Raw genomic sequence first — 26,405 nt, 5'->3', positions numbered from 1 at the left:
AGCAATCTCCATCCAGGAACCCGATGTGGGACTCAATCCCAGGACTCCAGTATCACACCCTGAGTCAAAGGCGGCAGACACTTAACCACTGAGCTACCCAAGTGTCCCAACAGCTATTTAACAGATGATGTTGAGAGAAACAAGGAAATTTTTTTTTATCATTTTAAGCTATATATAGAGTGAATTGTGTACGCAAAAAATATTGCATGCACAATAAGCTAGAAAAGCATTAGGAGAAAATAATATTCAGTTTTTCTTCCTATTCTTTTTAATAGTCTATAAACTAATGGAATATGCATCCATACATACAAATGTATAAGGTCGTCCCAATTTTCATGCAGAATGTATTCATAAAAGAGGAAAAAGTAAACAAAAATAAAAATAAATAAAAAATAAAAGAGGCAAAAGTAAAAATCTTAAATGTGAACAATAGGTCTGCATCTTATACTTGGAATTCAACTGTAGATAACTTGAGGGACGCCAGACTGGTCTCAGTTGGTAGAGCATGTGACTCTTGATCTCGGGGTTGTAAGTTTAAGTCACATGTTGGGTATAGAGATTAATTAAAAATAAAATCTTTACAAAATATCACAGATAACTCAAGAGTATCACTAAATATTTAATTTTTCTATACCTGTATTCCTCACACAGTGAAGTATTTATAGGTTTACCTATAGTTTTCCTCTTAAAAACTCATATATAGTGATTTAGCTTAAGTTTAGTGAATATACATACAGTAGTGCTTGAAAATATGCTAACTTAAGCAACCTTATTGATTTCTCTATTTGTCTAAGTTTTATAATTTCATGAGAAAATTTTTATAATTTTCATTTTTCTCCCTATTTTCTTTTGAACATCAAGATGAAGTGTCATTCACTTGAAGATTATACAAAGAAATGAAAGTGTACAATTGCAAAACAAATATTTGTTGAAATTAAACTGTTGTGGGGCACCTAGGTGGCTCAATTGGTGAAGCGTCTGCCTTTGGCCCAAGTCATGATCGCTGGGTCCTGCGATCGACCCCTGGGTCAGGCTCCCTGCACAGCACTCTGTGTCTCCCCACCACTTATCCTCTGTCTCTCTCTCAAATAAATAAATAAATAAAACCTTAAAAAAAGAAAAAAAGAAATTAAACTGTTGTATGAAAGACAGCAACACTAAAATGTGGTTATTGATTGATAGATGATCTTTTATATTCTAAGTATAAAAGTCTGCTTGAGAATGTCTGAGAAAATTATAAATTGTTCTAAAGCTAATGTTTTGAAAAATAAGAATCACCTATAAGCAGGGTGCTTAGACAAATGGGGCAATAGTAATAACTAACCATGTTGAGTGCTTACTACTGACCAGGCACTGTGCTAAGAATTTACCTGAACTAGCTAACAACCTTCCTTATAAAGTTATAGATGAAAATACTGGCAAACTTTGTAGATGAAGATACTGGCTAAGCTGAGAAACTAACTAACGTGGCTAAGGCCACCCAGATAGCTGTATTTAGTGAATGGCTGAGCTAATACTGCAGCCTGGAAAGGTTTATTTTAAGCTGACATGCATACTGTACTCTACTCAGCTATCAAAGTTGAACAAGAATGAGAAATAATGAGAATGACTCTTTAGAACATGGTTTCTGTGATGTGTATTTGCAGCTTTTTTTTCCCCCCATGTGAAGTATTAACCGCATACATCTGTGAAGGGGAGAGAAGTGCAAATGAAGAAGGCAACTTTCAAATTCTGCTTTGGCAGTGTGTGAGCAGTACCTCCATATTCCTACCTTGTAGGAAAAAAAAGATACTATTTAGCACAAAAACCCAAAGTCTTCTGGAAGTCAAAACAGTCACTACGTACTTTGTAATACATATGTAAGTAAGCTTGAAAATTAGCAGATATTTAATACCTTAAAATAAAGAGCAAAGGGATGAGATAATAAAAATCGCTAACAACACGAAATTACTTCCAATAATATTAAGTATTATCCTTTTCCTTCTTTAGTTTTAATTGTTGTAAGACTATATGTTTGTGAGTGTACTTCTTATCGCCAGGAGATCCTTTTCTCTTAAACCGGTGATTGAAAGACAGTAGAAGACTATATAAATAGCTGGGGAGTAGGGTGGGGGAAATAAATGCATTGACTACTATTTATTGACTGTCTACAATGTGATGGGATTGGTAAATGTGAGAAGGATCAAACTGAATTAAGCCATCTCACCAGGACCACACTGTGTTTAGCTTCAGGCAGTTAAGGACTCATAAGGATTTAAAGCAAAAGAATGAAAGGTGGTCAGATTAAAACTTTAACTTTTAGGATTTGTACATGCCAAAACATGGTCTTGTACTCCCATTCCTCACTTTGGTGTTTCTCTTAAAAAATAGTTTTACAAACTAGTCAGCTTAGTAGATGAAGGTTCAGTTGGGAATGAGGTGTATTTGAATCTCTTTCTACTCTTCACCTGAAACTGCTAAAATTGTGTAATATGCAATACAGTATTTCTAAAGCTTGAGCATGGAAGATGCAGCCTACTTTATGAATATAAGTGTGTGTTATTTCTACTTTGTGAAGTAACTCTGATTTAGCCTTAGACAGAAGGTTATTTCATAACAATGCTTGAAAATCTCAGGGTTTAGTTTTAAATAAATGATAGAAGAGAAAATGGGACATAATAAGGTCATCTAAAAGAGTGACATAATCTCCTTGGGAGTGAGGGAAGACTTCGTGGAGGAAGTGACAGTTGATTTGTGATCTGAAAGACTATAGATTTACCCAAGTCTGCGTCTGAAGTGTGGTAGAAGGAGCATAGCAGTGTGTGATGACGGGGTGTGCCAGGTAAAGGGAGCAGTATGTGCAAAGACAATAGAGCCAACAGAATGTTCAGGTTGGTTGAGCCATGGAGTTTCAGCTGAAGAATTCTGAGAAAAGAGGCTAGAATGACAATCAAGTTGCTTGAGGACTTTTTTTCAGTTATAGGACAGAAGAGGTGGGTCAACACATGCACATGACAGCACGTGTGCGCACGTGCACATGCGTCATAGGGTAGTGGAAAATGGGGAAATGACAAAAAGTACATGGGGTCGAGGAGGAGAATTAAAACCAGAGCATTAGTCGTCCCTGCCTACCTCTTGGACTAAGTCTGAGCCTTTATGGAGTCAGGAGCTAAAGTCAGTGAGTAAGTTTTTAAGGGAACTATCTGAGACTAGAGTCTTAAGAATAGCAATTAATGTGGCTGGGGGGCGGGGGTTGGCAAATGATGGCACAGTGTTGAAAAGCATGTAGAGCTCTTTGTGAAGGCTGCATGGAGGACCACAGAGCTCTCTCAGGGTCAGGAGGCTGAAAAGGCCTCATTCAACTGTCTAGAATGATCGATCATAAGCTGCAAGTTCTCAAGCACCAAGAGAGAGCCGCCTCTAGAAAGACATCAGCATTTCCACAGCGGCTCCAGCTGCAGTTTTAAAGGAGGCAGGTATCAGTGAAGAAACCTGAGAAAAACCCAGAAAGAACATCAGTGAGGCTCCCCAGGGAAACCCCAGAAATATCTAGAAACAGCTTCTAAGGGGTAAACAACCTGCAGGCAGGTTGGGCCAAGAAACAGTGAAATTTATGTTATTACTGTGGCACCATATGTATCCCCAAACCATAAAAAGAGCAAAAACTCAGATGACAACTTCTTGCTATTGTAAATATAGATGGACCATTCATTCTCCTTTTATAGTTGTACAATATCTGATATTTTTATGGTGATGTTGGGCTAGCAAATGAGCCAAGTCATCAATTGAGAATCATTTTCTCTTATTTCCTTCTGCGGAGACCAGAGGCAGAGTCTTAGCATTCTGTCAAAGGGACAGTGCAAGTTTGAAACAAAGGAAATGCATCAAAAGGGGCTTCCAAATCAGCTGTAAGAGATTGAAATGAAAACTGAAAGCTGTAGTTCCAATCCTTCTGAGAATTTTAAGGAGGAAGGAGCCTAAGCAAGAGGAGCCTGGGTCAAGAGCAAGCAGATGGGAAGTAGCTGGGTGACTTCTAGAGGGGAGTATGTGGGTACCACCCTTGCGAGGTTTACCTGTGCTGGGCAAGCATTTGCATAGGTGGGCCAGGTCCATGGCATCTGAAGAAGACAGAGGCAGAATTGAAGTGAATGCTCCACTATCAGGATCCCTGGGTGGCTCAGTGGTTTAGCGCCTGCTTTTGGCCCAGGGCCTGATCCTGGAGACCCGGGATTGAGTCCCATATCAGGCTCCCTGCATAGGACCTACTTTTCCTTCTGCCTGTGTCTCTGCCTCTCTCTCTCTCTGTGTGTCTCTCATGGATAAATAAATAAAATATTAAAGAAAAAAAAAAAGAATGCTCCGCTAGCTATGGACACAAAATTGACTCTAATCACATGAGAGCTTTTAGTGTTCTAGGAATTTCACTTTTTTCAAGGGAAGACTTACTTAAAAATATTCAGTAGTTATAAATACACTCAACTGCCTAGACATATAAATGGGTAAATCACACTTAAGAAAATAGTTATTGAAATTTTTTAGGTCTGTATGATGACAGTTTGCCCTGTAATAAGTAGACCTCCTAAAATTGATATAATTGTCTTAAGAAGGAAAATTATGTGCATGTATTCCCACCCCCTGGACTTCATGGTTTTCGGTCAGTAGCATGCAACTCTGTGGAACTAGAGAATATTAGGAATGATTTGTTTCTGCTCAATTATAACAAAGGCATCAGACATTCCAGCTCTTCCTTATAGTGTCTGAATGTATTTGCACAATATGTATGCTCAGAGAAAGGCTCAGCTTTTATCTGTTAATCTAGAGGTTGCTGTATTAATAGTTTGCACACTTCATTGATTTTTAATTAATTTCTAAAGAGACACAGAGGATAACTCCTACAGCCCACAGACATCTCCGTTCTCATTGTAATCCACATCTTTATTGATCAGCTGCCTAAGGAGCAGAAGTAATCTATTTTAAGTATACTTTTCTGGGAGAGCATGGACACTATACAATTCACTCCTCTCCCTGTAATCATATTGGCAAGAGGTCAGTGAGAAGGAAAAACAATAGCATGTTTAGTATTCTCTTGATCCAGGCAGATGAGCTTTTTTACCCGTTATTTATTTGTGGCTTCTCACGCATGCTTGTTAAACTTATTTTTTGGTTGGTTGTTTCTTTATTATCATTATTTTGTTTCTTTAAAAGACAAGTCCTAAGCAGGCTGTCCTGCAAATTCTTGCAACGGAAATTTCCAAAAGCTTGTGGAAGGCGGTAAATAAAATTTCTGAAGAAAATGTAGAGAACCAGAAGAAAAAAAAATAATCTCTTTTTCCAGCCAGCCTCAGGAATCTGTAAATGCTGTCCTCATTCACTCCTCCTGGGATGCTAATATCACCATCTGGGGTTTGGCCTGAGTGCTGCAGGTTTTATTCTCTTCCACCCTTTGTAAATATTCTAGACTTCTAAATTTACCCCCATGTACCCTGCAAAGAAAAACTGCTACTGCCTGAACAGCTTTGCAAAACCTCGGTCTTATTGGTCATTTAATCCAACTACAAACATCTACTGAGTGATAGTTAAATGTCAGGCAGTCTTCACACTGGGGAGAATACACAGTTGAGTTCACAAGTAGTTAGTCTGGAGGCGCTATTCTCGGGGAACCCAATAAAACTAAAGAGATTTGCTTCTTATATACAAGAATTTTATCTTCCCTGAAATTTTAGAGCGCCCATTGTTTATATAAAAATTATTCAGTTATACATGCTGCCTTTGCTAGTTTCATATATGGTTTACAGGCTATTGACTGTAATTGTTTGCATATAGTCATATAGCGTCATGGTTGAGTTTGTTGCCTCTGGAGTCAAGCCGCCTGAAGTCAGAGCTTGGTTTTTTCTAAGCTTTGTCTTGCACTGTCACTCTCAGGCAAGTAATTTTATTTCTCTGTGCATCAGTTTCCTCATCTTAAAATGGGAATGATAGTAGTACAGATCTCATTGGATTCTTGTGGGTTCCTATATATGAAGCAGAGATCCTAAAAACAAAAAACAAAGGCAAAAGGGCAAAAGTCATACACATTGCCTTGAGCTGGCTCCTAGAAAACAGTGTCTACAACAGATTTGCATACAGGAAGTTTTTTGGACAAGTGTTCTCGGTGGCAATACCTGTAAACCAACGGAAAATATTAGGTAGAGGAAAAAGTTGAGCTATGATGAGATTGCAACAGAGATCTCACCCAGTCTTAGGAGAAGGCCCTGGAACTGGAGCAGTTCTTCACAGATGTCCAAGGAGCGATGGATTTTGTAATTAAATCAGCCAGTTGCTGGATGTGCGCTGACTCTGTGAGAAGGCAAAACTTTCCCCAGCAAAGCAGCAGTTGGATTGGAGGTATCAAAGCATCCAAAGTGATGCAGCTGCGATGAGAGCTACCAGCAGCCAACACTCCCAGAAGCTCAGAGTATGAGTCCGTTGGTCCTAAAGAAGTTTCTGGGCACAACACCACAGCACCTACTACATGCGTGTGTATGTGTAGCATACACACACTCACTCAAATATATTATTGGGACTCTGTGAAAAATATATATCAAATATCAACAAATATTGTTTTTATTTCACATTATTAAATTTATATGAAGTTAGTGCTCAGTTTTTCAAAATCTCCTTATGAACTACAACCTAACCAAGTTTCTTAAAGATCATAGGTGCAATTGGAAGATGTAAGAATTAACCATGAGGTTTAACTCCAAGCTAGTTTAGGACAGCCACAGGAATCTGCTTTCCTTCTTCTGAAAAAAATAATAGGAGAACATTTGGGGACAAGTGAGCAAGAAACTGAAATTATTTCACCTAACAATGCTGAGTAGCCAATAGGTATTTCTTTTGGCTATCTTCTTTCTCTTACAGTAGTCAAATTGTATTTTTAATAAGACGGTTGAATTTGAGGTTATTTATTTAGAAAACACATGATATCTTAGAATACTGAACATTCTAGGTGTTTTACTAACATGAAGGCATTGCGTCCACAAGATAATCTTCAGGGTAAATACTATTATTATCCCCCACTTAATGGATAAGGAAATAGAAACACACAAATAAATTGATCGAGGACACAGAGCTACTAAGATCTGGGGTTTACTTCAAAAGTCTGTCATCTTAAATATTGGATGCATGAAACTGACTTTAACTAAAACATATTCATGGCTCTCACTAAACATTTGAAGGGAGGTATCTACTCTACCTCTTTCTGTACTGCTGTCTGTGTCTTTTATTGGTCTACAATTTAATATTTTATATAGATCTGTTGTACAGTTCCATCTATCATGGAATAAAAATTTAAAGCTAGAGGACACTTCAGAGATCATTTAGGCCAATCTGTCACTTTTATAGGAGAGGTAAAATGAGTATCATAGGTCAAAAGCCTAGTGAACAGCACGCCCAGGACTTCTGTCTCCAACATTCAGTTCTGTGTTCTTTGACTACTTTGCTGTGAACCAGCTTTCCCTGGTTGAAAAGACTTCTCAGTTTATTTAATTAGGAACCCCCTTAGATTCCCTTCATGTCCTATTTGGATAAAGCCAGTCACTTCATCCAAAAAGGCCCCTTTCTCCCATTGAACATGCTCATATCTTTAGCCCTAACAGGAGAGAGCATTATACTTGGATTTTTTTTCTTTCCTCAAGCATAGAATTGCTTTTAGAAGGAAAAGTAGAAAAGAGGAGTGATTTTCATTTGGAGCTAGCTTTCCTGAAGCTTCCTATGTTATTAAAAAAGCTTCAGGTTATTAGAATGAAAACAGAAAAAAAAGTGTACTCTTGCTAACTCCAGAGATTAATGCCTGTGAGAGCTGACTGCAGCTTGAATTTTTTAGCTACACACATGTGTTTGATGAAATTGTCACATGGCCTATATATGGGAAGCAAATATTTATTGTCAAAAATAGTCTAGTCTCTCTTGACTTGCGTTAGCTTCCTGCAGCTGAGCAGAATACATTTTCACATTGGATTAAAACATAATAAGAATGCATTTTTTGCTAGGCAGCTGTGATTCAAATATCCTAAGATTGAAAAGAAGGTCATTGCTAGGTGTTCATCGATACTGATATTTTGATATTTTTCCATAGAGCAGTTTAGAGGAGTCGATTTTAACCAGAGATTAAAACTTTAAACTCAATTGTAATAAAATTATCCTTGGACTTTTGTATTAAAGTGTTTTTCTGAAAGTCAGAGTAAAGTTTGACTTTTCCTAGCTAGTTTGTATTTATTAAAGCACCTTTTAAAGAGAGAGAAGCAAAACAGAAAATAAGTACTCTTTGAAAACTCATTAAATATGAAAAAAATGGTAAAATCCTGAGTGGTTTGGGTAATGGTAAATTCTGAATAGTTTTAATAAAATCAAGAGTATAGCAGCTGGGTCCAGAAGTAGACAAAATGCTTCTAAAACATGTCTACAAAAAACTGTTCTCAGTGCTAATAAAAGGCAGATATTTTAGATCAGCAAATCTACTGTTTTATTCACCCTTTCTACAACACTGAAAACTTTCCACCTATCTTATTCATGACCTTATCTTCCCTAAAATCCTGAATCTGTGAATATATTTTTGGAGGCCACCAAATCTTTTATTAGATTCCCTAATTTTTCCTTCTTTTTGTATGGCAGCATCCTTAGGTGAATCATTACAAAAGTAATACTTTGAACAGTAATTATTTGGTATTTGTACCTACACATTAATCATGATGGATTGGTTATGGGTATATGTATCACCATTTGTAAACATTTATTGAACACCTACTGTGATATATTAGTTGAGGTTCACAGATTTTCTGAAATAAGCAGTTCAAGTTAATGAGGGTAAGTTATTCTTATTCACACTAGGACTGTTCATATCTGTGGAAAAATAATAAAAGTTTGCATATTCTGGACTTACTATATGGCAGTTACTATTTGAATACTTTACATATATTAACTCACTTTATCTTTACAACAATCCATGGTATAGGGTCCTTTTATGGCCGTTTTAGAGACAAAGGTGAGTGCCAGGTTAATTAGCTTGCCAGAGTTACATAGCTAGAACATAGCAGAGCTGGGGTTCGATCCGGGAGATTGACCCCAGAATCTTCACTCAAACCAGCTCCATCATTGTGCATATCCACAATGCACAATTTTTTTTAAAGCCTGTTTTTTGTTTTTACTGGAGGCTCAGGTGGCACATGACAGTTCATTAAATGGCTTCAGAGGTAGGGGCTGGGATTGGGGCGGGGGGAGACAAAAAATAAACTGGGGTGGGAAAGAAAACAACCAGGAGGAGGTAAGAGCTGGCTGGTTCCTTCTCAGCCTGATTTAGGGGAGGGAGCTGGTGCCTCTGAACAATAGGATGGATCCCTTCCTTCACCAATGAGGGTGGCCAATGCAGGAATGAGTTTCCAATTTATGTGATCCAAATTCCTGCTACATCACAGAAGGCTTTTTAATTTAGCTGAATTTTAAAGGTAAATGCAAACAAATTGGTCACTTGCATTGTGCCCTGAAATTCACAGAGACATCTTATAATATTTTTGCTCCAAAAGAACTAGGATCTTTTAAAGGTATGAATTCACTATGTATATTAATTTCCACAGGCCAACATGACCCCATGACCCATCAAGAGAAGGGCTAGACTTAAATGTGCAGACTTTGGAGCCCCATAGCAAGAGATCAGATCCCAGTTCTAGCACTCATTAGACGACTTGGAACAAGTAACCACCTCTCTGAGACTTGGCTTTCTCACATTTAAAATGGGATAAAAACTATACATCTTATAGGATAAGTTAACCTCCCATTGTAGAAGCATTTAGTTTAATGCCTGCCGTGTTCCGAGTAGTCAGCGTTAGCTGTGGTTATTGTTGGTGTTAGTATTCCTGTAAAGGACTCCACCAGAGCCTGCATGGCAAGGACATGGGGGTTGCAAAAAGGCAGAGTGCATTTCTTTTGGTGCAGCACCCCTCCACTATAGTGAAGGGCCCTTCTTTTTAATCATCTTCAAACTTCAAAGGACTTCACACAGTTTGTCACTGCTGTTTCTAATACCTGCCTCCTTCATTGCATCATACTTCGGCTTAAGGAGTGATTTTATTTTGAAGGAATCTAGCAGAGAATGTGGTTCTGATGAGATCTTCTGGTAAGGAAGTCCTATCGTAATGACTGTGGTGTGGAGACACCTATTGTGAGCAATCCATAGATGATTCAACACTCTAATTCAGGTGTGAAAGTAAGGGACAGGGGACCTGGGTGGTTCAATGGTTGAGCATCTGCCTTTGGCTCAGGTCGTGATTCCGGGATCCTGGGATCAGGTCCTGCATCAGGCTCCTCACAGGGAGCCTACTTCTCCCTCTGCTGTGTCTCTGCTTCTCTCTCTGTGTTTCTCATGAATAAATAAATAAAATCTTTTAAAAACGCATCTGTACAATGATTTTTCATAGTTACAAAGCAACCATACAAATTAATTTTGATGATTTGATAATAATACAGATGCTTCTGTTTTTATTTCTCTTACTCATGATCAGGTGGGTGGAGAAACTATATAGAAATATAGAAATTTCTATATAGAAATTCCTGGTTTCCTGGATGGAGTTCTCATTTTTTGAAGAAAACACTTTGTAGAGATAATTTTGATGATTTGATAATAATACAGATGCTTCTGTTTTTATTTCTCTTACTCATGATCAGGTGGGTGGAGAAACTATATAGAAATATAGAAATTTCTATATAGAAATTCCTGGTTTCCTGGATGGAGTTCTCATTTTTTGAAGAAAACACTTTGTAGAGACAAAAGGAATTGAAGTTCAGGGTAGTCTATCACCTGCTAAGGCTTTGTGTATAGAATATCAAAGAACATTTGGGGTTTTAGAAGTTCTGCTCATAACATAGCATGTGTCGTTAGGGTCTTAAAAGTCTTGGCCAGCGTTAGTTCCCTGTTCATATAGAATATATCACTATTATTTGCTTTGGGAGAATGTCTAGTTAAAGCAATTATTATCTACCTAAATTGCAAAAGTCAGAGAACAGGATCATTTGTAATTGACTCTCCTCTTCATTATTCAATTATCAAGGATGGTTATTTTATTGTATAAGTGCATCTCGGAATTGTACTCTCCCTGAAATTTCTCCTGGCCTAGTTTGGTTGAAGATTCAGACACTCACGCATAGGAGCTAGATGACTGTCTTAAACGAACTCATGGGTAGTAATAGTGAGTGGTGGGATCCTGACACATGAGGGTGCCCACCCTCAGTGGTGTACAACCAGTCATCAGCTAAAGAGAATGTTTGAAATTTGCCCAGTGTGAAGGTCAAAAATTATGTATATAATATGCATGTAGCTCATGGACTGCCAATTTACAACCTTTATCTCTTATTATTTTCCATCTCATCACTTTTTCCTCTGTATTGTGGCAGGGGCTCCCGACTTGAGCTGTATTTGCGTCTAATCCTCCATCTATACACCAGGTGCTTTTTTTCAAGACTCCAATGATAATTGTGTCACTCTCCTTTTTAAAACAACTTCTGCATCATCGCATCGAATACTGCATAAGATGCAAAGCTCCGGTTCTCCACCATGGTATATAAGAGGCCCTTTTTAAATTGAGCCTCTTCTTTCTTTGTCAGTCTCACCATTCACCCCTCTCCTGCCCATGTTTAAAGAACTACACGCCTTTGCCAAGTACACCTTGGTATTGGTGCCACTGCATGTGTTCTCTCTAACTCCAACTTCCGTCTCACCTTGCCCAACTGGTGGACATCTTTTAAACTTGACTTAGGCCTCAGGATATCTCTGAAGGCTCCCCTCACACACGCACTTGCTAGGCTAGGCTATAGATGATCCTCAAAACACGGTTCTCCTTAAATGCCTTTACATATATCACCCTGATTCATTCAAATCTGTATTCCACGTCTGCCCACTTCATTAATAGCTCTGTCCTCCTTCAGTGAACATATTTCTCTCTTCTTTTGTTTCTCTGAAGTCTAGCACAGAGCCTGGAATGTAGTGTGTGTTTCATCATTGTGTCTGGATCTGAATATTAACTCATTGCCAACACACTTTGCATATTCCTATATGAAGGTGGGAGGAAAGGTGAATATTTTTGTGGGCATTTCTTACAGGGGCAAATCATTGAAAAAATCTTTATCTCCAAGGCAATAAGTCTGGATTTGGTCCCTTAAATCATATAAGGGCTATATGTTTTTAGATTCACTTTGTTCTAAGAATTTCCAAGTTAGCACAATCAAACAGAAAGCACTGCTTAGGGAAGAGAATAAAACCTTAGAAATCTCAGTTGTGGGCTGATTTCAGAAAACACTAATACAAGTGGTGGTCACCCCGCTGCTGACCAGTTGGACCATATCAGGCAGTATGTGCACTGGTTGTATTTAATGGACATTGATAGTATAGTGTTTGGCTCATGATCATGTTTGAAGCAATCTTCTCTTTACACTACATTGAGTATACAGTTCACCATATTTTTCTTTTTTTTTTAACCTATGTGATTTATGTGCCTGTTTTCCACAGATTTTGCTTTGATATCAGCAACTGTTAATCCTCAGAGCCCTGCAGTTATAATGTTAACTACCAATACCTTTGATTTGCAGTTGGTATAGAGTATGCTTTAACCATTTTCTAATAATTCTGATTTGTTTTTGAATGACAACACTTTTTTACCTCTGAAATCCTCAAGTATAGAATTCCTCTAACACTTCAATAAGAATATATTCACTCTAACCTAGGCCTCTGAGTTTACTTCCTTAATTTTATATAATCCTTTAGTTAAGGCTGTTTAATGACTCTTAGTTTCCCTACTGGTAAAGTAAAATTAATATGTATTGCTTCTATGGATTATGGAAATATACATATGTATATACATGCATATGAATATACACATGAACATATTTAGATATATGTGGATACATATCATTGTTGACAATCAGTAATACATTTTATTTTTAATTACCCTATATGTTTAATGGAAAAACATATTAAAGGTTCATTTCAGGATCATTATAAACGATGTAATTTCACTTGTGGGTTCTTATAATGACTACTAATGTCATTGAAGCCATTTTTTAAAATTAGAGGCTTTTAATGCCTCTAAGGTATAGTTCATTTTTGCATAATTAATAAGAATAATATGATTCTTAAGCTTTGATAGAATCTATCGTGGTGATTTTGGCACCATTAAACCTTCATATGAATTTTTTTTAATTTTTTAAAATTATGGATGGGTCTCTTTGTTTCGAGCATACGGGGAAGATGACATAAAGCATGAGTTATTGAGAGCACAAATAGAAATATGTGGGTCAGTCCAAGTGTATGTTCGCTTATCTACTGAGACACACGCACACCTCACTAATGAAAGTGTTTGCAAAAGTGTATAAAGTCTCTGAGAAAAAAAATGATCTAACATTTAGCTCATGCACAGGTAATTCTTGATAGGACTTTAGGTAGAAAAGGCCAAGAACTATTTGTGATTTGCTTTTTATCCTAGGTTTTTACTAATTTTGAAAATATTCCGAGATGCTGGCTTCACTTAGAGAAAACAAGCACTTGCAACTGAAGGCAAAGAAACTGCTTTTTAGACAATAAAAAAGCCTAGTCATTAACTATCATTTTGGAACTTGGTGTTTTTCAGGGGATGATGTACCTGGAAGAAAGACGGCTTGTTCATCGGGACTTGGCAGCCCGAAATGTCTTAGTGAAATCTCCAAACCATGTGAAAATCACAGATTTTGGACTAGCCAGACTCTTAGAAGGAGATGAAAAAGAGTATAATGCTGATGGAGGAAAGGTGGGTCTCTTTTTAGAGAAATATTGCTTGAAAATATGTATGATATCCTTTTGTCTTCTTACATGTTATAGGAAGAAGCCACTCAGTCTGAGGTTATGAGAGTATAAAAATCTCAGTTCCATCATTTGCCTTCTCTCTCACCGAGGGAAATATAAAAATTATATAAAAATTATATAAAAATAAAAAAAATGTATAAAAATTATATAAAATGTCCATTTCTCAAAAGTAGCCAAAATAAGATAATTTTTCTCTAGTGGTCTTTATATCACATCCAGTGTTGGGAAGAGGGTGGATCCTTAGGAAATATAGAAATTATACTTTAATCCAGGACCATAGAAATTGTTTCATTGATTCTAAGAACACAGGACTGATACACAGAAAGACATAACTATTCTTTCCTAGATTAGAGAGAAGCCTGGCTACTACCAAGAACCATAACTCATTAGAAATTTAACTTCTAATCCTCTTTTACCAGATACAACAGATTCTTCTTATCTGGCTCAATTTTTTAAGCTTTTATTGTAACATATGATGGACCAATTTGCTGTATTTATTATCTGATTGTAGAATGTCAGCTACTATATTCTGAGGATCTTAACAGTATCATTGCCTCTTTTTTATTTTTCTGACTTGCCTCTGGCCTTACCTGACAACCATGCTCCTCCATATGGCCTCAGAGCAGGCCTTAGTTCAAGCTCTTTTTTTTTTTTTTTTTTTTTCTCATTAACCCACTGTTTAAATTACCATTCTTGCTAAACAGTGAGGCTATCTGCTCTCCATCTGGAGGTCCCTCTAGCTTAATATGAGAAAACTTAGATCAGGAGAGGCCAAATGAAATAGCAAATGCATCCTTCACCTATGGTGAAGTACAAACACATGCTAACTATAAAAAAAAAAGGTGATTGATATAAATATATATAAATTGATATAAATATATAATATATATATATATTTATCGTATGCCTTATTTATCATGAGCCATCCAGGTATATATTATAAATATTTTGCAATGATAGGCTTCCAAATGCTTAACAATGATTTTATTATGTCATGTAGTAGATGATTTTTATATAACTTTATACAATCTTATGTAACTATATACATATATATATTCAAATCTTATCACAAAAGAAAAATTCTTTAAAAACTCTTCAGTTTTGTAGTATTTCCTAATCGTTCCTTGATTTTATTAGACGGTTTTGCCTGTTTACTACCAAATTGCAGCAGTTTGAGACCATAGCTTTGAAATTCACTGCAAGATTGCACAGAAGTCTATAAATCACATGACTTCACTTGTCTTAAGAACATACAGCTGTAGGATTTGTCTAAAGCAAGATTCATTATAGCTTTAAATGCCTAGTAACCATTAAGTCTTTATCAAGCCACCTGTGATTTAAACTTACTTCTTTAACACAATGGCCGTAGTCCATAAAGTCGGCTAACTCCTTGCCCACAGGGAAATCACTTTCACTGTGTCTTCTGTTCCCTTTCACTGAATACCATGATTCTGTCGTAGTTACCTTGGTGTCACCTTGGTGAGCAGCGAACCTCATGATTTCAAAAGCCTATTTAGTTTTAAGCTTTCAACTGCAAAGTAAAAGTGTTTATCTTTATTTCGTAGAACCTAATTATATTTCCAGCTATATAATGCTGCCCTTCCTAGTTGAGACTTATTCTGCTGACCCATCATCAGCAGGGTATGTGAGTTGAGTTGTTTTTCCTGTTGTGATGATAGATTTGTACTCATCCTCTCATATTCTTTTATATAATTCCGAGTTTGAAAATGGTACATTTTTTCAATACTGGCTAACCAAGACAAGGGAGATCATTTGTGGCTGGGGAACAAAGCAAGCCTAACTCTGGATTCATTGCTTTAGAGGCTTAAGGGACCAAATTATATGAGAGGAAGAAGGTGCTGTTAAGTTTAGGAAGAGTCTATTTTCCTGGTGGCCAGAAATTTTGTGAGGGAAAAAAAGGGTAAGTAAAAATGTAAGGAATCTCATTGGGGGAAAAAAATGTAGTAAACCATATTTCTAGAAGCACATCTCTTAAATGTTTAGAATTGATATTGTGAGTCATAGTTAACTAGTAACTAAACTAATAGCTAAACATTATTAAGAACTATAGAAAATGATACTATTTTACTTTTCATTGTTTATGAAGCTTTTAAAAATAAATATATCTTTAGGTTAATTCACTTTAAGAATTTTATAAATTTCAGTTCATTGTTCTCTGTATTGAAAAATATGTTTATTATGATTATATATGTATTTTCTATACACACAAAAATACACATCAAAAAATACAATTGAGACAAGCCAGCGACTCATATTTTGGGAAATGAATATAGTAATAACCTTTTATGTAGCTATAAAACTTTCACTTTTTATTTCTCTTTTTATTTCTCAGATGCCAATTAAATGGATGGCTCTCGAGTGTATACACTATAGGAAATTCACCCATCAGAGTGATGTTTGGAGCTATGGTAAATAAATCTTCCTTGTGAATTAAAAGTTTTAAAGCAAAAATAAATATGTTAGGCTCATGTAAAATCCTAAGCCAATTTATTTTATTGTGTTGGAAATACCACCTTACAAGCCTTGTTTCCTAAAGGAATTAACTCTTTGTTCTTCCAGTTATAAAAACGACACTCTAAATTGTATCATTTATCTACCTTTTTTGTCATTCCTTGTTCTCTGTTATAAGCTAATATATTAAAGTCTCACTTGAGTTGTCTATCATAACCTTTGGTTTGGTAGCAACTTTTCTGATCATTTGACAGAAAAAAATAGCCAATTTTAGTTTAGGAAAAATGTCATAGAGCCTCCTAGCCTTAATTTTCAAAAGCTCTTTGAAAGTATGTTAAAAATAAAAGAATTTCTGTTCTATAATAAGAAAGAGGTTATTATTGTAGCAAAGAACAATTACTGAAAGCAGTAAGGTGAGACCAATAAATGTGAGGGGAGAAATAAGAGAGAAGATTTCTAGTTGCAGCTTTGATTTTAATTTACAAACTACTTTGGAATAAACACACACAATAGAGAGTGACTACTATGAACTAGAAAAGAGTAATTTTAGGGATCTCTGGGTGGCGCAGCCGTTTGGCGCCTGCCTTTGGCCCAGGGCGCGATCCTGGAGACCCGGGATCTAATCCCAAATCGGGCTCCCGGTGCATGGAGCCTGCTTCTCCCTCTGCCTGTGTCTTGGCCTCTCTCTCTCTCTATCATAAATAAATAAAAATTAGAAAAGAAAAGAGTAATTTTAAATATTGAATTTAATTGCATTTAATTCAATTGTTGAGATGAGATACTTACATGTATGTGGCGATTTACAACTTACCTTCATCCAGGTATTATTAAGAATGAATCAGAGACACCTGGGTGGCTCAGTGGTTGAGCATCTGCCTTTGGCTCAAGTGATCCCAGGATTGGGGATCAAGGAAGCATTAGGCTTCCTGTAGGGAGTCTGGTCCTCCCTCTGCCTATGTCTCTGCCTTTCTCTGTGTCTCTCATGAATAAATAAATAAATAATCTTAAAAAAAAAAAAAAAGGAATGAATCAACACCTTTTCTAAGTTTAAATATAAACATAAAACCATATTTCTTACAAATAAAAACCACAACCCCCATTTAAGCAAAAAGGTGATGGTGTGACTAGAAAGCATGGTAGCCAGCCTCTATGTGGCCATGAATGGTGAAGGCTATCTGTACAGCTCAGATGTTTTCACTCCAGAATGCAAATTTAAGGAATCTGTATTTGAAAACTACTATGTGATTTATTCTTCCACACTGTACCGTCAGCAAGAATCAGGCCGAGCATGGTTTTTGGGACTCAATAAAGAAGGTCAAATTATGAAGGGAAACAGAGTGAAGAAAACTAAGCCCTCATCACATTTTGTACCAAAACCTATTGAAGTGTGTATGTACAGAGAGCCATCACTACATGAAATTGGAGAAAAACAAGGGCGTTCAAGGAAAAGTTCTGGAACACCAACCATGAATGGAGGCAAAGTCGTGAATCAAGATTCAACATAACTGAGAACTCTTCCCTTCATCCCTCTTTCATCCCTTCCCTTTTTCCCTCCCCTTTACCCATTTCCTTCCAATTAAATCCACCCAAGGAGAGGAAAATAAAATGGCAATCCAGGACCTAGTGACTATGATTCTGCACTCAAAAATCTTCCTTTGTGTAGGACAAAGAAATTGAACCAAAGCTTGCCTGTTGCAATGTGGTAGAAAATGCACATGCACAAATATTAGCACACATAAAATTAAGGGAAAAAATAAATCAAGACATCACAACATTGTACTGTTATTAATAGAGGCTAATTATAATGAAGACAATAACTATAATAAATTTGAAATAAAGTTACTATCTTAAAAAAAAAATTCATAAAATTTAAGCCTAGCTTTATCTTTGTTTTTGTTTTTAGAAAGAAAGACTTAATCCATTCAATCACTAAAGAACTTACACCTCTTATTATCTTAAAAAAAATAATTAAGACATTTCTGTAAAGTATTTTTTTCCTTCCACACATGTATGCTGTTGATTTAAAATTTCCGTTAAATAAAAAATTAAAAAAAAAAAAAAAAAAAGGGATCCCTGAGTGGCGCAGCGGTTTGGCGCCTGCCTTTGGCCCAGGGCGCGATCCTGGAGACCCGTGAAGGTCATGTGTATTCTACTAGGCTTAGAAATAAAAAGTGTGCTGGGTTTGAAATTTAGGCAAGTGTAGGGAAACGATTGAAAGAATGTAGTTGCTGAACTGTAAGGACTGAATAGAAACACAAATCTACTATGTTTATTACATGATACAAATTAGTGTATATATTATAAGATATAGATTTATAGATTATATTTTATATGATAGACTTATATGTTATCATATGTATTTTGATATATGACATACATATCATTTTTTCCTTTTTCTATGTATGTTTCCCTCATTTAAATATAGCAGTCAAACAATTTTAAACAACCTCTACAATAAGTACATAGATAGATAGATAGATGAGTACTCTGCTTTGAAACATAGCCCAGGTCATCAACCCATATCTATAAGGCATTTTAAGATTTTTATGATATATCATAGTTGATTGCAAAAGGTATACAAGGCAAAGAGAAACACAATATTTACAATGCACCTTTGTGACAAATTGCCACTGGATGCATCTTTATTTTTATAACAATAAATATGTATTAGCTATGGTTTATAGGTTCAAATGACAGAATTGTAAGTTTTGAGGATGTTTCTGATTCAGTTTTTCTGAGATTGTCCTTCTGCGTGAAGCCATCTCTGTTTAACCCTATCTTGTGTTCATTCCTGCAAGGATAGAGTTGGATTGCTGTTGGCAGAGGTGGGGGTTTTGCTGTTCCTGCTTTTGTTTTTGTATTTATGTGTTTATTATATTTTCTATCATTTTGATTTGTAATTGGATTGCATTTTGTTTATATTGGAAGTTCTGATAGAGATGTGAGAGTGTCTATTCTTTTATAACTGCATATATAAGTTAACAAAATATCCTCACCAAATACATGTTCTGTAAATATGTATTTATATTGACTGACTGAATATAGATCGACAGCCATCCACTTCTTAACTTGTTCCAGCCTGTCTCATGGACACTGAATTTTAATTATTGGTTCTACAGAGCCATACCTTAATGTGCAAAATTAAGTAGGATTTAAACAAGATCAAACACTTAAATTGTGTCACTAGTTACATTTTTACATTATATTTAAAAATCATAAGATTTAAAAAATAATAAGCAAAATCGGGTAACCATGGTAATAATTAGGTAATAAGGATATTATAAAGTATAATTTGAAGATCATATATACTTTTATATTTTAAGCTTTGTATTTTTATTAGTAGTCGATGATAAGACTACTAAAAAAAGACCAGTTTGAATAAATAATTATTACAGATGGAAGTAAAGAAAAACATAGTCCTAATTAATGGATTTTATATAAAAATATGCTTTGTATGCTATGTGAACCAATCAAAATTCACTTGGTAAAACTCTTACACACAGATAGCTATTTCTGAATGTACAAGCCTACCCTTAAGAAATGGTGACTTTTTAATTGTATAATTATGAGATCATAAAGAGGTGTATAGGGTATATTTTCTTGTTCAAATTAGAATCATTATATTTTTAAGCATTTTATTTATTCATGAGAGAGAGAGAGACAGACAGGGAGAGGGAAAAGCAGGCTCCATGCAGGGAGCCGGACATGGGATTTGATCCCGGGACTCCAGGATCACACCCTGGGCCAAAGGTGGTGCTAAACCGCTGAGCCACCCGGGCTGCCCTCATTAAAAATTTCAAGACAATAATATGATAGTTGAATTTCCCATAAAGATTTTGTCATTGGGCTTCTTCTAATGGACATAGAAATCTGAAGAGCCTTTCTTTAGACTATTTTTTTAAATTTATTTATGTATTTGAGAGAGAGAGTGGAGGGGGAGGGCAGAGTCTTAAGCAGATGCCACATTGAGTGAGCACAGATCCTGATGCGGGGCTCAATCCCACCATCCTGAGATGACAACCTCAGCCAAAGCCAAGAGTCTGAATGCTTAATGGGTTGTGTCACCCAAGCGCCCTCTCTCTTTAGACTATTTTTGACTGCCTTTCTAAGGAACTTTCTTTTGTCATTGGCATACAGCTGGTTTCTTCGAAGTGTGTTGTTAATATGCTTATGTAAATATTTGATCTCCAATTTAGGAGTCACTATATGGGAACTGATGACATTTGGAGGAAAACCCTACGATGGAATTCCAACCCGAGAAATCCCTGATTTATTAGAGAAAGGAGAACGTTTGCCCCAGCCTCCTATCTGCACTATTGACGTTTACATGGTCATGGTCAAATGTAAGATTGCAAAATAATTTTACCATCACCATCATCATGCTTAGTAAAATAATAGTATGGATTAATCTACCTGCATAATGTTTTCTGATATTGAAAAACATGAAAGTTCAAAATAATTATGAAAAAAGATCATGTAAACACCTGTTTGTGTGCTTATTGTTAATAGGAAGCAATATGCATGCTTCCACGTTATAAAGTCAAAATTTTATGACTCTTCCTCTTCTGATTCATTTCACTTTGAATCTTATCATTTCCATGACAATCAAATTGTCTTTCATAAAGAAATGTAATTAGTCACAATAATGTTAGTCATCTTTATAGGAAAATAGCAGTCTAAACAAATGGTCTAAATACAAAGGGAGAAAGCTTGAAACTGATAGTTTAAAAAAATGAATTAAATGGAAATAGGTTTACCAATTTTAGTCAACAGGAAATTAGCAGAGCAGAATGGGAAATGGAAAGACGTGAATCTACAGTGAAAAAGATTATGAATGCTTACTTTTTTTCGATTTGATCTTTTGTTTACATCAAATGCTCTTTTCTTCCTCCTTTCTATGCCCCAGACACATATGTATTATAAATGTGTTTTGGCAGCCTAGGCTCTTAATTTAAATAGAATTAGAGAAGTCTCTGGAGTTTCCTACTTAATTTAAGTGAGATTAACATTCAGCAATCTTTCTTGTGTAATCTGGGGTTTTCCCCTTTTGATTTACACAGGGTTAGCAAAGAAACAAACTGGTGAAGGTGAATAAGCATCTTATTAATAAGAGACTTTGGACCCAGATCCACTCAGATTTATATTCATGACATGTGTGATACATTCTGACAGTGAGGAAGAAATAAAAAATGTGCTTTCCAGTTCAGGTCAGCATGCCCTTTTCTCTAAGCATAGTTCTATTTACTCAATATTTAGTTAGAAAGAAACTGATACCTCCCGGCGAAGTTAACCTTTTTTGATTCCAATAGTTCCAGAAATACCTATTTTCTCATTAGCATTTTTTTTTGTAAGTGAATGCATATAGTTGAGCTTTGTTAAGAGAGAAAAAAATGCAGGTGATACTAATGATACATGAAATGACACACACAGACTTCCCAGAACAAGAATAAAAATTGAACTCCTGGAAAAGGGAAACAAACCTTATAGCTTTATTGGATCAAACATCATTCAGTAGTCATCTATGGAAGGAACTTTAAAAACATGCATGCATTATATAATTTGATCTCATAACTAGCATCAGAGGTAATTTAAAATACTTTGTTTAGATACTCTGATGAAACAATGAAAAAAAGTCAGGAAAATATTTTGCCTAATAGAGAGTTTTACCTTGCTTTTGCGAATTTTAATACTTAAGAAGACAGTCATTTGGCAAGAAAATCAAGGAAAGCTTGGTGCTTTAATTTTTGTGATCTCACCAGCTAAACAGTGCCTGGGGAGATAAGACCCACTTTATCTAGAGTCCCAGCTAAATAATAATACATACCTTGAAAATTGCTGATAGTATTTTTATGCTGCAAAGGCTAGTACTTAGATAAGCTAATGGCTATTGCTGAACAAGCATTACCCATAACTTTGCATTTTTTTTTCCCCACCAGGAAAGAGGTGGCACAAGAAAGTTGCTTTCTCTTCCTTTTTCCCCTCTGTGCTGGTGTACTCCATTGTAACCAGAGCTTGTATTCCATGTCACTCCTGACATAAGCTAATAAATCCTATCCCAGTCACCTCTTTTATAACCATCAAAGAGAAGTTAAAAAAATAAAAATTCTCTCCATACTTAAGAAAAAAAGATCTGAGATTCTCTAAGTTCCCAGAGTTAGCCTAGGTTATATTTTTAAGAAGAAAAATTAATTTTAAATTAGATCAACAAAGTGAAAAGTCTCTGTTATTCTATCATATATTATATTTTGCTAACAAATATCAACAAACTGATTCAGATAGAACCTCACCTATTGGATTGTTTAACTTTCTTTGTTTTTTTTTAGATCATTGTTACTGAAACAATATTTTTCAAACTTAGCCTATGTTTTCATAAAATGTACATCCTGCTTCTTGCTAATTATGGGTATAAATGACTCTTGTGTGTGAATTTCTAGGTTGGATGATTGATGCTGACAGTAGGCCTAAATTTAAGGAACTGGCTGCTGAGTTTTCGAGGATGGCTCGAGACCCTCAAAGATATCTAGTCATTCAGGTGAGTACATATCTGGTCTTTGGAACTGTGGAAATCACCACTCATAGTCGATTAACTAAAGCAGAATATCATGTGAAATGACTTATGGAAAAGAGCCTTTTACTCTATGTCAGAACCACTTCTAAAAATCTTCCCTTAGTATTCAAGTGTCTCTGCTACTGAACAGCCAGATAATTATGATTATCCATATACATAAAAAGTCCTTCTCCCCAGACAAGCCTTCTAGCACTCTGCTTTTTATTAACATGCGTTAAGTCATGTCCATTATTATAATCTTCCCTTTTCAAGAATAAAAGCAAGATGGATTTTTGTTTGAATCCTGTCCATGGTTGAAGACAGTGAATTAAAAGTTTCAACATATTGACATTAAATTTCCTAAAAAAATATTTAGAAATATATTTCATTTTTGGAGATATGCAATATCCAAGCAATAATTCCAATTCAAGTGAATTGATGTACATATGAATCAGATGATAGCTCCAAAGAACATTTTATATTAAACACTACAAAAAATGGATCAGATAATTAAAAAGTTATATTTCTCTATGATTATTTTGACCAAAATCATAAACAAATGGACCTTGGGTTACGCTGAATTAATTTTCCTCAATAAAACAAGGTAGCATTTATCTTCCTATCAATAGTCTGACATGAAGATAAAAGCCAGTTATCTTTTCCCAAATTAATTTGCATAAACAACTTGTTTGCAAAAATATCACATAATTCTGAATAATGAAAAAAACACATTTAAGAAATAGATGAAATAAAAAAGAGTGGGATTCTGCTGCCTCTCCCACCTTCATTTATATTATTTGCCACTTATGCTGTGATTTTGAAAGCTATCACTTTAACAGTGTTCTGCTATAGGACAAATCATGGAGTCTCTATGTCCTGAGAACTCTACAATATCAAACCAACTAAATACAATAAAGATTGAAAAGTCAATTGTCCTTTGTTATTTATTCTTAAAGTCACAGCTCAAACATCCTGGCAATGAAGTGTACCATTATTCTCAGATCTGAAATAAATTATGCCTCCCTCAGAACAACCAGAGCAGGGCACCTGGGTGGCTCAGTGTTTGAGCAGCTGGTCGTGATCCCTGGACCCTGGGATCGAGTCCTGCCTCAGCCTCCTTGCAGGGAGCCTGCTTCTCCCTCTGCCTGTCTTTGCCTCTCTCTAAATAAATAAAATCTTAAAAAAAAAAAAAAAAACAGAGCATTCTGCTTTATTCATCTTTTTTTTAAGGTTTTATTTATTTATTCATGAGAGACAGAGAGAGAGAGGCAGAGACACAGGCAGAGGGAGAAGCAGGCTCCTCGCAGGGAGCCCCATGTGGGACTCTCCAGGATTCCAGGATCACACCCTGAGCTGAAGGCAGCCGCTCAACTGCTGAGCCACCCAGGTGTCCCTGCTTTATTCATCTCTAATGGTATTTATCGTATTCTGTTAAATCTATTTATCTAGCTAAGTATGTTACAGGCTCCTTCATGATTGGTAATTGTATTAGGGAATTTTTTTTTGAAAACAAGTGCATGAATTTTCAACTACTTATTTTATAGTAGATACATTTTCTGCAAAGTCCACATATTGAAGATGAAACGAAGAATCATATTTTTGTTTGTCTGGTGGGCAAACTTTTAGGGTGACGATCGCATGAAGCTTCCCAGTCCAAATGACAGCAAGTTCTTTCAGAATCTCTTGGATGAAGAGGATTTGGAAGACATGATGGATGCTGAGGAATACTTGGTCCCTCAAGCGTTCAACATCCCACCTCCCATCTATACTTCCAGAGCAAGAATTGACTCAAATAGGGTAAGAAACAATTATATACCACCTCCCATATTATTCCTGAGAAATAAAATCATGCAAATATATTGTAAGCACTAGAATTACAGAATAATTATGCAGCTCATTTCGGTGTAATTTCTAGATTTAAAACATACGATATCAATGAAAGATAGGCCATAAATAATTTTGAAACATAAGCATGACTAATAAAATAAGTTCCCTGACATGTCTTTAAGATTTCAAGAGGAGAAAGGTTTCCTTTGTCTTATGTCAATTAAATCTTAGATTTAAGAAATCTACCAATTCAAACTAATAAAACTATGTGTTTATAAATAAATGAAAATTCTTGACAAGCTAGGCTCTCTTAAAAAGAGAACAGCAGTCAAGAGGTAATACAAGTACAACTCTCACTTAAGATACTTTAAATAGGGGCACCTGGGTGGCTCAGTGGTTGAGCATCTGCCTTCAGTTTGGGTTGTGATCCCAGGGTCCTGCAATTGAGCCTCATGTCAAGCTCCCTGCGTGGAGCCTCCTTCTCCCTCTGCCTGTGTCTCTGCCTCTCTCTCTGTCTCTCACGAATAAATAAATAAAATCTTAAAAAAACAAAAACAGTTCTTTAAAAAATGAGGACTTTAAACATTCTTTGTCAATTTTAAGTAGAAACAGAAAACTGCAATACTTTGGACTTTATCAGTCATTTTGGGAAGACTACTGAATCACTCCTAAGATGTAGATTTAAGTTTCGAAAGAAACTTCTGAAAAGAATTGGAATTTAATTTTAAATATTAAACGCACTCTATATGAATCCCATTCTTTTTCTAAAAACTGTCAATCCATGTGTTCACTCATTTATTTTTAAAAATTCATTCATTATTCACTTAACATGTATTGAGTACCTCTGAATGTGAGACATTATCAGATGCTTGAGATTCAAAGAATTTTGACATAACTCCACCTTCAAGAAGTGTGCAGGCATTTATGGACATTATCAGAGTGGGACAAACAGCACCCTATTTGTCCTGACCCCATAAAACATAAGAAAACTTTCAACTTGCTGCTCATTTTCTAAAGTGAAGTTATTCGTTTTGTTTCAAATTCACAGCAATAATAAAGTAACACTCACCAGGTGTTTACACTGTGCCAACACATATACACTAAGTCTCTGAATCCTTACAATTATCTCCTTGGGTTCTATTATCATCTCTATCTTACAAATGAAGAAACGTCATGGTTAAGGGATTTGACTGTTGGAAAATTAGCCAGTTAATGTCCACCTTCCACTGAAAGTTAGCCAGTGGAAGAGTAGGATTCTAATGCAGGCAGTCTGCCTCTACTGTACATACCCTTGCTTCAAAGTTATTGGAACATGTTATTTTCATGATAAAATTGCTTTTCTTGACAGCTACTTTAATGTTTGAGGTACATGTTGCTTGAAACCCCCCAGGTGATTTTCTTATAAAATACATTCCCCATCTACTCCATACTTTTTGCTTATTTGCCTCATTCAAATGTAGATGATGGGCTGATGTAGAGAGATGCAAAACAAAAACACCTCAATTTTTTTTTCCATGAAAAAAAAGTCATTGCATCTCAATGAGGAGAGGTAGCTAAAGGGCTTAAAAATTAATTCAATTGATAGCCATGGAGCATCAGTCCTGTTTATGGGAAGGAGCAAAGTCTTTTAGGGATCTAAAGGAAGCAGTTTTTTCCCTACCTATATGTTTAGCAAAGTGGCCAAATTATAACTCTGGTATTTATAATTTTATGTGA

At 35.8% G+C, this 26,405-nt stretch overlaps 1 protein-coding gene across 7 annotated transcripts in view; it reads left to right on the top strand.

Annotated features, from left to right (window-relative positions):
• Positions 1-26,405, top strand: part of ERBB4 (erb-b2 receptor tyrosine kinase 4) — a 1,096,742-nt gene that overhangs the window by 1,029,384 nt on the left and 40,953 nt on the right. For all 7 annotated transcript variants that reach the window (XM_041737269.1, XM_041737271.1, XM_041737268.1 and 4 more), the window contains exons 21-25: positions 13,632-13,787; positions 16,197-16,272; positions 20,512-20,658; positions 22,750-22,847; positions 24,489-24,659. In XM_041737269.1, coding sequence (XP_041593203.1) covers positions 13,632-13,787; positions 16,197-16,272; positions 20,512-20,658; positions 22,750-22,847; positions 24,489-24,659 — 648 coding nt within the window. The remainder of the gene's footprint in view (positions 1-13,631; positions 13,788-16,196; positions 16,273-20,511; positions 20,659-22,749; positions 22,848-24,488; positions 24,660-26,405) is intronic.

Source organism: Vulpes lagopus, chromosome 22 (genome assembly GCF_018345385.1).
Source record: "Vulpes lagopus strain Blue_001 chromosome 22, ASM1834538v1, whole genome shotgun sequence".
Taxonomy (NCBI): Eukaryota; Metazoa; Chordata; class Mammalia; order Carnivora; family Canidae; genus Vulpes; species Vulpes lagopus.
The sequence above is the reverse complement of the archived record's forward strand: the minus strand, read 5'-3'. Positions and strand labels throughout refer to the sequence as shown.